Here is a 12,515-nt window from a genome sequence, read left to right on the forward strand (position 1 = left end):
CAATTAAATGAAAGATACAAACCCTAGAAAAGTGCACAGACATGAAAGAGTTTGTATATACTTTCTGTGGGTGTGGGTGTCCCTAAACCCCAGGTGTAAACTGTTGAGGGATAGTGTGGGGCACTGTTTAGGCTCCTGGGCTTTGGGAATAGAGAGACACAGGTTCAGATCTTGACTGCCTCCAGGTACTAGCTTCATGACCTTGTTACAGGGCTTTAATCTCTCTGAGCCACTTTTTGTTTTGTTTTGTTTTGTTTGAAAGATTTTATTTATTTGAGAGAGAGCATGAGAGAGAGATCACAAGCAGGGGGGATGAATAGAGGGAGAAATAGACTCCCCAAGGAGCAGGGAGCCCAACACAGGACTGGATCCCCTCTCCAGCCTGGGCTCATGACCTGAGCCAAAGGCAGATGCCCAACCGATTGAGCCACCCAGGCACCCACCTTCTTCTTCTTAATAATAAATGGGTAATGATACTCATCTCACACACTGTAGTGAGAACTGGCCTGAGAACCTGCAAGAAAGGCTTTAGCCAGGTCAACACCGTAGATGAGAACTCCCCAGTATTTAAGGAAATATTTCTCCAAGTGTGGCCCATAGACCACCTGGATCAGAATCCCACAGAACTTGTTAAATGCAGATTACTGGGCTTCTTGCCCAGAAAGTCTTTTTCTGCAGATCTGGTGTGGAGGCAAGGACTGTACATTGTAAACCAGTCTCTGCCTCCCAATTCTGATGAGAGTTAGTCTAAGAAGCACCATGGCTTTTACAACTTCTACAGTTCAGGTCCTGAAAAGAGACCTGTAAGGTTCCCACAGGCTGGGAAGGACAGAGAACAGGTGCATGGGTGGGGCAATGGATGCCTCTGGTTGCTCCTCTGAGCCCCGGCGGGGACAGGCAGATCCTAGGGTATCCTCCCCAGTACCCTCCAGTGGGTCTTAGCATCCCACTGTGCCTCTAAATGTCCACTCTGTCTCACAAGATGCCCTCTGGGCCAGGCTACCACAGAGAAGGGCAAAAGGATGGGGCCTCCCAGGGTCAGAGGGAGAGAAAAGGAAAGCGAAACTCGCCCATCCAGAACTTTCAGTTTCGCCGCCTCCGCGGCCATCCAGGTGGCTTCGCTATTCCCTGTGGTGCTGGGTCGTGCTGGGGTCCCAGCCACCGCGCACCCCACACCTGGCCGCCGGCGCACTGCGTCCTGGATGGCCGGCGACCCCTGGCGGAAGGAAGAAGGGAAGGTCCCCGCCGGCAGGCGACCGATGGCGGGGGCCGGGGGTCCCTTGCGCCTCCGCGACTGGCTGGTGGCACAGATCGAGAGCGGGCGCTACGCGGGGTTGCGCTGGGAGGACGCAGGCAAGACCCTCTTCCGCATCCCCTGGAAGCACGCGGCCCAGCAGGGCTACCGGGCGCAGCAGGACGCGGCACTATTCAGGGTAAGGGCCACTTGCTTGCCCCTTAGCCTCAGCTGTCTCTAGGTTGCAGAGAGTGTTGTGCAAGTATGGGAGACCCAATGACGCCCTCTTTAAAAAAAAAAAAAAAAAAAAGATTTTACTTATTCGTGAGAAACACAGAGACACAGGCAGAGGGAGAAGCAGGATCCCTTTGGGCACTTCAATGCAGGACTCCATCCAGGGACTCTGGCATTACGCCCTGAACCAATGGCAGATGCTCAGCCACTGAGCCCCCCTAGGGCCCCCCAAGGATGCCCTCTTAAAACAGAATCAGCCAAAGGGGCAATACGTGCACCATCCCCCACCTCTCCAGGAGGCCTCTCCTCCCTTCCCACGGGGAAATTAGACACCACCGGGGATTCCCACAACTTCCCACCCCTCCAAACTGCCAATCTCGGTAGCCTGGGGACACATTCGGTGCTTCCCTACACCAACCCTTCTCAGGGATCCCCTTTAGGGATGCCCCCTCTCCAAGGATGCTTCTCCTCCAGGGATGCCTTCTCCAGCCTCAGTCACCATTAACTTCCTTCAAACTGCCTCCTTCCCATCAACTTCAAAACTCTGGAAGCTCTCCTCTGAGCAATAAGCCAGCCACTGCCACCACCCAAACACCACAGCCACCTTCGGCTCCTACTTTCACAGGTCTGGTCATCAACTCCCTCCCTAAGTCTGGCTTCTGTCCCTTCTGCTAAACATCACTCGTTTACAAATCCAAAGATGCCATCACCATTATCTTTGACCTCTTGATTGGTCTGGGCCCGGTGGACCCTTCCTCCATGATACACTCTCACTTGGTTTCCAGAATCTGCTCCCATCACCACCCATTTTCTTTCTACCTTCCTGACCCCAAACTCAACCTCCCCCGCCCTCCACTCCTCTGTGGGTGCTCTCAGCACTGCTCCAGGACCTCCCTCCTCATGGCCCACTCCCCTCCTCCACAGCCCCACCTTTCCCAGCCTCCCCTCCAGACCCCAAGCCTGCTGGTCTCCTGACCCCCAGAACTCTCAAACTCAGCACATCTTCAGTACCACACTTCCTAGTTTGCCTCGACAAACTTCTGTGTGTCCCCAGATGGAAGGTGGCACTAAAAGTCACCAGACTCCAGAGCCAGGCACCTGAACCCTGGCTTCTCCTCTCCCAGTCTCATTGCACTCTATCACCAAGGCCTGCTGGCTCTTCCTACAGAAGTTTCTCTGCAGTCTATCTGCTTGGATCCATTTCCACCATCTCCCACCAAGACAATCTCAATAACCTCACAGAGCTCCCTGCTCCCTCCTGCCCCTCAGATCTCCCCTCAGTCCTCCAGAGAGATCTTCCTTTTTTTTTTTAAGATTTTATTTATTTATTCATGAGAGACAGAGACAGAGAGAAAGGCAGAGACATAGGCAGACGGAGAAGCAGGCTTCATGCAGGGAGCCCGATGTGGGACTCGATCCCAGGACTCCAGGATCATGCCCTGGACTGAAGGCAGGCGCTAAACTGCTGAGCCACCCAGGGATCCCAGGAGATCTTCCTAAATGTAAATCTTGCCTTGACACTTCCCTACTTAGAATCCTTCCATCGCTTCCCCATTGCTCTTGGGATAAAGTTCTAACTCCTTACCAAGACCTCAGAGCTGTGCATGAACTGCTCCTCCCTGGCTCATCTCTCCCCACCCTTCCCTTCCCTGGCTTTAGACCTGGCCTGACAGTTCTTTCAGTTTCTAAATGCCTCATGTGTCTGTCACTGTTAGACCTTTGCACCTGCTGTTCACCCTGACTAAAATACCCTCTCCTCTTCAGCTTTACCTGGCCAACTCATCTTGTTTAGCTTAAACATCTCAGGAGCCTTCCCTAATGCATTCATCTGTTGAATGCGTTTATTAAGTTCCAACTCAGTGCTTCTCCTAGGCCACCTCTGATTCCTTCTGCTTCTTCCATTGAAACAACTCCTCCGCAGCAGACTGCCTGCAGCTACTTGAGGCTTGTGACACTGAGCACAGGGCCTGGCCCACAGAAGGTACTCAGTGAGTATTGAACGGGGGGGTTACATGGCCTGTCCCTTAGGACCATGTGCTGTTCAGAAGAGGGAGATTCTGAGAGACTGGCCCTCCCCTCCCCTCAATCCACCACTGACCCATGCAAGGGACTCCCTGGCTTTGCACCCTCCTGGTGCCCCAAAGGGCATGGGATAAAGCTCGGCCTTTGAGGAGCTTCACGATCCAGCTTCCATCTGTCTCTACTTTCTCTTCCCCTCCCTGCACCACATGCAGTGGACCCTCACTATTCGCGGATTCTATATTTGCAGATTTGCATATTTGCTAACATGTATTTGCAATTCCAAAGTCAGTACTCAAGGCACTTTTGTGGCCCACGGGCAGGTGCAGAATGGCCAGTTTGGTCCCCAGACGTACACATTCCCAGCTGACGCTGAACAAAGTGATGCTTTGCTTTCTTGTCTCAGCCCTTCTACTAGAAACAGGTGTTCTTTTCAAGGGCTATTTAGTGCCACATTTTCCCATATTTTTGTGCTTTTTGTTGGCAATTTTACTATTTAAAACGGACCCCAAGCCTGTGTAACCCCAAAGTGCTCTCTAATGTTCCCACATATGACAAGGCTATGATGTGTCTTATGGAAAAAATAAGCTTCAGACAAGCTTCAGTCAGGCATAAGTTATTGTGCTGTTGGCCATGAGCTCAATGGGAATGAAGCAGTTTATATGAAATAAAATGTTCCTTAAACAGAAACACACATAAAACAAAGTTACACACAGTGTCTCTTGTGTACCAGGTACCACTCTAGGCGCTGGGGGACAGAGCAGCAGACAAAGCAAAGGTCCCTCTTTCACCATAGTGATAGTACCCTGTGTCCTGTGCCCAGGTTAGCTTTCAGTTATATCCTTAATATAATGAACAAAAGTTCAATAAATAAGCACTGACTGTGTGCCAGGCACTGTGCTAAGTACTTTACACAGACCGAGACCACTCATGCTACACCCCGCACAACCACATCAGGTTAGGTATTGTGGACACAGTTTGCAGGCAGCAAAATCAAGCCTTAAAGTTCTCACCATTGCCAAGCAGCACCAACACAGGAGCTGCGTTTTCTGTTTGGTGTTCATTTTTCCACATCAGGTCTGGAATCTCTGAAGGCAATGACTGAATAGGATTCATGAGTTAAAACCCTCCAGTATTGAATGTGGTCTTTGCAACCAATATATCTCCTCCTGCCCTCCCTTGTGGTCCCTCTGCTTCAGTCACACAGGCCTTGCTTGAATCTATCAGTCTTCCCACCTCAGGACCTTTGTACTTGCTGCTCCTTCTACCTAGACCACCCTTCCCCCAGCTCTTTGTTGGAATCCATCCTTTTCGTTGAGGCATCAATTCAAATGCCACTTCCTCATAGAGGCATTTCTGATAACCCCTCTAAAGTAGACCCTCATATTCTTATTTATTTAATGCCTCTGCCACTACAGTCATTCTAATGTGTTTAACAAATATCTCTGGTCTGTATGCTTTCTTACAGAGAAATGTTTTGTATGTATGCTTACCTCCTACACTTCACGTTGTCTGTAGATCTCATTCTGTGTCTTCCCTTTTTTTGCTCAGGATCATGTTCTGAAGATTTATTCTTGCTCTCTGTACATCTTATTTGTTGCTCCTAGATGCTTCTAGATGCTGCATAGACTCTATAGTGGGCGTCCATGACACACACACACACCTCTATCCACTTTCCTGGGGATGGACACAAGTTTGCTCTTGAGCACCACAAGCAATGCTATAGTGAATATCCTAGCCCTGCTCCCCTCATAAGCCCCTGTGAGAATTCCTCTGGAATTGGAATTTCTACTCAGAGAGTATATTTAGACTTAATTTGATGAGACATGCCTGATTACCATCCAGAAGCTCTGTACCATCCCACACCCACTAGTAGTGTCCACATCCCCACCATCTCCTGGCATTATCCAACTCACTAAATATTTTGTTGGCTTATAGGTGATAGCTCACTTAAAAAAAAAAAAAAACTAAGTAGGCTCCACGCCTAGCCTGGAGCCCAGCGTGGGGCCTGAACTCATGACCCTGAGATCAAGACCTGAGCTAAGGGATCCCTGGGTGGCGCAGCGGTTTGGCGCCTGCCTTTGGCCCAGGGCGTGATCCTGGAGACCCGGGATCGAATCCCACGTCGGGCTCCTGGTGCATGGAGCCTGCTTCTCCCTCTGCCTGTGTCTCTGCCTCCCTCTCTCTCTATGTGTGACTATCATAAGTAAATAAAAATTAAAAAAAAAGACCTGAGCTAAGATCGAGTCCAATGCCTAACCCACTGAGCCACCTAAGCACCCCAGTAGTTCACATTTTTATTGTACATTTCTCTGACACTAATGAGTTTAAAGTACATCCTAGGGATCCCTGGGTGGCGCAGTGGTTTGGCGCCTGCCTTTGGCCCAGGGCGCGATCCTGGAGACCTGGGATCGAATCCCACATCAGGCTCCCGGTGCATGGAGCCTGCTTCTCCCTCTGCCTGTGTCTCTGCCTCTCTCTCTTTCTCTCTCTGTGACTATCATAAATAAATAAAAATTAAAAGAAATTAAAAAAAAGTACATCCTAATATGCTCATGGGCTTCTGGTTTCTTCCTTCCTAAATTGCCCATTCTTGCCCTTTGATAAGAATTTTTTCTTTAGGGGATGCTCTCTGGTTTCCTGTTGGTTTGTGAAGTTCCTTGTATGTTCTAAAATTAGCCCCTTGCCGATTTCAGACATCATCTTTGTTTTGCCTTCTGTTCCATGCCTTTGAGGGGGCACAGGAAGGCACTCTCTCCCCCTGAAAGAGTTTTATCTTCTATTGGCTTCCACTTTCACCTCTCACCTTGGGTTTTTGTTTTTTGTTTTTTTAAAGATTTTATTTATTTATCCGTGAGAGAGACAGAGAGAGAGGCAGAGACACAGGCAGAGGGAGAAACAGGCTCCATGCAGGGAGCCTGATGTGGGACTCGATCCCGAGTCTCCAGGATCATGCCCTGGGCTGAAGGCGGCGCTAAACCACTGAGTCACCTGGGCTGCCCTCACCTTGGGTTTTTGAATCATCTGAAGTCCACTTTGTCTGTGGCAATAGGTCAGGATTTATTTTTATAGTTCTCCAGATAGCGAAGCACTGCCATTCTTTTATATCCCACGATCCTATTTTTTAAATTGATCATAATCCACAGCCTGGAATATTGTTATTTCCATTTAGCTGTTTGTAGCTGTTTTCTCTCATCAGACTTGAGTTCCTAGAGAGCAGCAGTCACGTCTATCTTGTTCCCCATTCAGTCCCCAGTCTCTGGCTCAGGCCTGGCATACTGTAGGAGCTTGAGGAACATGCGTTGGATGGAGGAAGGAAGAAACAGAAAAGGATGAAGGGGAAGGGGACAGAGGCCTGGAGGGAGAGACAGAAGGGTGGGAGGTGAGGCAGGCCCCCCTCCTTTTGCACAGCACCAGCCCCACTCCACGTCTATCCCAATCCAAGCACCCCTGCTCATCCTCAGGCTTGGGCCATATACAAGGGCAAGCACCTAGAGGGCATTGACAAGGAGGACCCTCCAACCTGGAAGACCCGGCTCCGCTGTGCCCTCAACAAGAGCGCCGACTTCTGTGAGGTGCGGGAGCGCAGCCAGCTGGATGTCTCCAACCCCTACAAAGTCTACCGGATTGTGTCCAACGGTGCCCATTGTCCAGGTACCATCTTGCCCCTGGAGGTAGTGGCTGAGCTCTCTGGGCAATAACAGCCTCATCTTGCCCATCTGTATGTCAACTGAGAAATGGTGGGCTTATTAAGCTTAAACTCCCGGGTTGGTAAACACAGAAAGACCCATAGACATTCAATTTCTGTTCCCATTAGAAAAGGAGGAGACTGAAGCCCAGAGAGAGGTGGGCCCTGCCTGAAATCATGCTGTGACCTCATCCTCATGTGGGATCACCTCTATTGGGGGGGCTCCCCTTGAGGCCCAGGAAACAACAGCTTGCCTCTTGCTCCACCCAGTTGCCAGGGCTTGTGCTCCCTCTGAAAAGAAGAACATTCTTCAGAGTCAGCAGGAATCCCCCAGAGAAGTGACAGAGCCAGCCTGCAGGACAGACCAGGTTGGTTGTCCTTCAAGCTTCTGCAGCCTTGCCAGCTCAGTCACCTCCACCCGAACTGCCCTCGGTGCTCTCTGGTGCTGTCATCTGTCCTGTCCTCTCCTCCAGCTGCTGCTCCATCACCATCCCCATCCCTCCTGCCAGCTCGACCTCTTCTTACCTCTGCTCTATCTGCACCACCATCTTCAGCTCCATTGTCCTGTTCCCTTTGCCTCTATCACCTCTGGGTGCCCCTTGTTCCCTTCAATTCCATCACCATCTGTCTCAGGCCTCTCTCCTGAAATTCACCCCTTGCCCCTGTCATCATTGGGTCCATCACTCTGCCCTCATCAGATGCAGCTCTGTCACTGCATTTCCCTCACCTTCTCGCTATTGCCATCACCCCAGCATCTCCACCCCCATCACCCTGTCCATATCATCCCCATTACCACCACCACCTCTCCCCCACCATCATGGTTCATTGCTCTGTTCCCATCCCCCCACCAGCCTGGTCCAATCCACTGTCCCTAGTGCCTCCATCAGCATGCATTCTATATTCTGTCCCCCATCTCTATCACTTCTGTCTCCATTTTTATCACCTCTGTCCCCTCTATCACTTCTGAACCCCCATCTGCTAATTCACTCTTCACTCTTCCTGGCATAGTGAGCTTCATCTCCAACCCCCTAATCTCCAATGGCCCCATCAATTCTTTACCTATGGGAGAGAAAAGGTCTTGAGCTCTGAAACCTTACAGCCTCTATTGACCCCAACTGGCCTGCAGTCTGTCCAGGCCTCCTTCTGCCCCATTGAGGACAGTCTGGGTACTCCTGTGGCCCACAGTCTCCTCTCCCACCCTCATAACTCTCTCCCAATGGCCAGGACAGCTCCAGATCAACCACAGAGGATAAGGACGAGGAGCAACCCCCCAGGCTGGCCCAGCGGGCCTCTCTGCCATCAGCTGCCCAGCTCACAGGCCCTCTGGCTGACCACAGTAAGGACCAGATCGCCTCACTCATGCCTGCCTCCTCTCTGGCCTCCTCCAGGACCTCGACCTAGGGGTGGAGAGACCCGGGGTGAAGTGGTGCCTGACAGCTTCCCCTCCTTCCCTAGGGTACCAGGTGCAGGAACCCGCATACCACTGGAGCCCCTTGCCCTCCTCTGAGGATTTCAGCAACCCTGGTAAGGAATCTGCAGGCTCTCCCCTCTGACTAGTGTGCAGAACTGGGGAGAGCCAGCTAGCCTTTGTCTTTTACCCAAAGCACCCAGCCCAGATAATAAAAAGAGCTAACATTTGTTGAGGGCTTAGTTTATGCCAGGCATCTTCCTAAGCTCTCCTGCAGCCCTGTGAGATAGATACTGCTATCACCCCCACTTTACAGACACAGAAACCCAATACAGAGATTAAGAACCTTACCAAAAAGAAAAAAAGAAAAAAAAAAAAAGAACCTTGCCCGAAATCACACAGTAGCCTTGTGAAAGTTTTTTTTTTTTAAGATTTTATTCATTTATTCATGAGAGACACACAGAGAGAGGCAGAGACATAGGCAGAGAGAGAAGCAGGCTCCCTGCGGGGAGCCTGATGTGGGACCCAATCCCAGGACCCCGGGATCACTACCTGAGTCAAAGACAGACGCTCAATCAGTGAGCCACCCAGGCGTCCCTAGCCCTGGGGAAGTTACTCTTGGGTCACAGCTCGTAAGTGGCAGTTGAAAGATCAAAATGCAATGGCAGGGCAACAGAGCTCCCAGCCCAACCTATTGAGCATCCTGCTGTCCCCTCATATGGGAACCTGCTGTTTTATTGTTGCTTCTATCAGCATTAAAATATTTGCTGGGGGGCAGCCCGGGTGGCTCAGCGGTTTAGTGCCACCTTCAGCCCAGGGCCTGATCCTGGAGACCTGGGATTGAGTCCCACGTCAGACTCCCTGCATGGAGCCTGCTTCTCCCTCTGCCTGTGTCTCTACCTCTCTCTCTCTCTCTCTCTCTCTCATGAATAAATAAATAAAATCTTAAAATATATATATATTTGCTGGGAAGAAGCTCCTAGAATCCCAGAGATTGGGACTGGAAGGGCCCTAGCCTGTCCCAATTGTACAGATGGCCTCAGATCCTATGCTTTTGACTCTGGAGCTCAACTACCAGTTCATTTATACTGGAAGCTGCAGCTATTTACTACTGGTACTAGTACTACTACTGCTACTACTAGAATTATCATTATCATTTATCCGGAGGAAGCACCAAAAACTCCCGACATGGGGGCCCGCAGGACCGCGGGCGGTGGGGGCGTCCCCTGCCCTGTTGAGAGGGTGTTCGGTGCTGGGGCCTCCAACGCCCGGCGCGCCCCCTCTCCCGCCCCTCTCCCGGCCCGCAGACTGCTGGCTGCACGTGCGGCTGTTCTACCGCGCGGAGCTGGTGCAGGAAACCACCGCGCGCACCGCGGAGGGCTGTCGCCTGAGCCCTCGGGCAGTCACCGCGGCCGAGCGCCTGCTGGGGCCGCCGCCGCGCATCGCGCAGGTCCGCTTCCCCGAGCCGCCGCCCGGCGCCCACGTGCTGCGGCACTTGCTCCGGCACCTGGAGCGGGGCGTGCTGCTGTGGGTGGCCCCCGAGGGCGTGTTCGCCAAGCGCCTGTGCCGGGGCCGCGTGTACTGGCGCGGCCCGCTCGCCCCGCACCGCGCGCAGCCCAACAAGCTGGAGCGCGAGCGCACCTGCCAGCTGCTAGACACGCGCCGCTTCCTCGAGGGTAAGAGCGCGGCGGTGGGCCCGCTGGCAGCGTGGGACAGAGTGGCTGGGCACAAGGGGCGTGGGCAGAAGCCCGAGAGCAGAGGAGAGGGCGCACGCGAGATGTGAGGGCAGGCGAATGGGCTTATGGATTCTGGGCTTGTGGTGGACATCGAAACAAAGGCTGAGGCACACAAGCGCCGCGAGCGGGAACGAATATGGGCATCGGGGGACCTGGGCGCAGATATGGACATAGACTTATGGGGAGGGTAGGCACGGGGCAGGCTGGGGGCATTGGCTGTGCGGCATGAGCGTAAGACTTGAGCAGGTGCCTTGGTATAGGGCGCTAAGCCTAGGCTGGGCACTCAGGCACTGGGCACACCATAGGTATAGGTGGATGGCAATGGGCACAGGCTGATAGCATAGAAGCACAAGGCACAGGGCATGAGCACTGGAAGTAGGCACAGATATGGGACATGAGACAGGTATAGGGATGTGGAAGTGGGCACAGGGCACGGGCGCACAATGGGGATGTGGCCTTCCAGGACATGGGCATGGGATATAAGCACCAGGTGGGATTCCCAAGCCCCCAGTCTTGCTGCCTGTAGAATTGCGAGCCCACCTGCAGGATGGTGGCCAGGAGCCCGAGTACCAAATCCATCTATGCTTTGGTGAGGAGTACCCAGGGCCCCCAGACCAGCCGGAGGAGCGGCTCATCATGGCCCACGTGAGTCACCTCCCACTCCAGTGAAAAGCCACGCCTTCCAATCACCTGGAACAGCCCCTTACTGACTCCCTTCTGTCCTCATTTCCTGACTTGATGACCTTCTAGTCTGTAGGACCCTGCATGTAAAGTGTCTGTGGGGTGGGGAGACTGTCACCAGGGCTGTGACTTCCTATGGAAACCTAGGGGGTGCTGAGAGTTGACTTTTTGCACCCCACACCCTCACAGGTGGAGCCAGTCTTCGCCCGCCAGCTCTTCCTGGACTCCAAGCGCCACTATCGTGGTGCCCCAGCGTTGGCAAGTCCCCAGCTTAGCATGTCCGATGGTGTCACTCACCTGCTTACGGCGCAGCTGAATCAGCAATAAAGGATCACTTCCTCCTCTCCTACCATCTGAAGTCAGCCCTCCCACCCCGGGTGTGGATCCCACCCCAGAGCTGCCCAACTGCCAGTGGACTTGAGGCCACCCCCCCACACCCATCAGCCAGGTCTGTGGGGACAGTGGAAGCAGATCTGTGCCCTTCAACCTCTCAGCCGCAGAGGCAGAGACGCAGCCCTGGAACAAGGCGCGTAGGCGGACAGCATGCAGCTGGGCCTGGGAAGTCAGGAGGAAACCAAACTCAACCTTGAGGTTCCAGAAACAGCAATTAGGGCAGAAACAAAACTTCATTTCTTGTTGGGAGCCCAACAAGTCTGAGATGGTATACTTGAGAGCCTGCTTTACCTCCAACTGATTCATTATAAGGTTTGCTTAAAGCTGGTTTTACAGATAATTAGATCCTCAGGGATCAAAGTGAAACCACATAGTAACAGAATTGCCTGCCTCTGAGGGGATCTGAGTTTCCAGACCCTTCCTCCCACCTGTCACTAGTCTCCATTCTTATACGGCCAGGGAGGGGATCCCACAGCAGAAAACTTGGCCTGAACCGGGGTCTTTGGGGGCTGACAGCTGAACCACCAGTGCCAGTAGATACTGTGTTTAGAGAAACTGAGGCAAACCCCCAAGCACAGCCCTAAGGCAGAAGCGAAAGTAGGAAGTGGGGGTCCAGGCCCTCCCCAAACCCCAGTGAACTTTGCAAACTGCAAGTTGTAGGGAGTCCTTGAAAATTGGGAAGGAGCCCCTTCAATCATGAAAGCAATTGACCCTGCCTTGGCAGTAAAGTTACTGTTTCCTGCCCTGGATATCAGACCTTGTTCCCTCTTCTGATTTCTGACTTTCTTTATAGGGATTCTCCTACAGATGGCAACATAATAAATCTCTTTTAGTGATAGATTAATAAGTCTCTTTCTTGGGGCCAGGGAGGGGGGAAACTGTATGCTTTGACAAAGGACTGAGGTCAATCCAATCACTGTTTTTTATTCATTCAGCTAATGTTGATTGAGCACCTACTCAGTTCTGGGCCAGTGCTGGACAAAACAGCACGTCCCTGATCTCTTGGGGTTCATAGCCTGTTTTCCAGTAGGGATCCAGTGATGTCCTCTATCCCTGCAGCTCTTCTGTAGAAAAGGTGGTGTTAAGGAGTTACAGAATCCTGGGTTCATATCCCAGCTTTGT

General features: G+C 52.3%; 1 protein-coding gene across 1 annotated transcript; it reads left to right on the forward strand.

Annotated features, from left to right (window-relative positions):
• Positions 1–1,107: 1,107 nt before the first annotated feature.
• LOC129522340 (interferon regulatory factor 4-like) lies at positions 1,108–12,203 on the forward strand. Its single transcript, XM_055344537.1, has 8 exons — positions 1,108–1,433; positions 6,952–7,141; positions 7,446–7,543; positions 8,400–8,511; positions 8,631–8,710; positions 9,599–10,259; positions 10,846–10,964; positions 11,190–12,203. The coding sequence occupies exons 1-8, from the start codon at positions 1,203–1,205 to the stop codon at positions 11,325–11,327; spliced, it is 1,629 nt and encodes a 542-aa protein (XP_055200512.1). The 5' UTR covers positions 1,108–1,202; the 3' UTR covers positions 11,328–12,203.
• Positions 12,204–12,515: the final 312 nt, after the last annotated feature.

This window comes from Nyctereutes procyonoides, unplaced genomic scaffold (assembly GCF_905146905.1).
Source record: "Nyctereutes procyonoides isolate TBG_1078 unplaced genomic scaffold, NYPRO_anot_genome, whole genome shotgun sequence".
Classification (NCBI taxonomy): domain Eukaryota; kingdom Metazoa; phylum Chordata; class Mammalia; order Carnivora; family Canidae; genus Nyctereutes; species Nyctereutes procyonoides.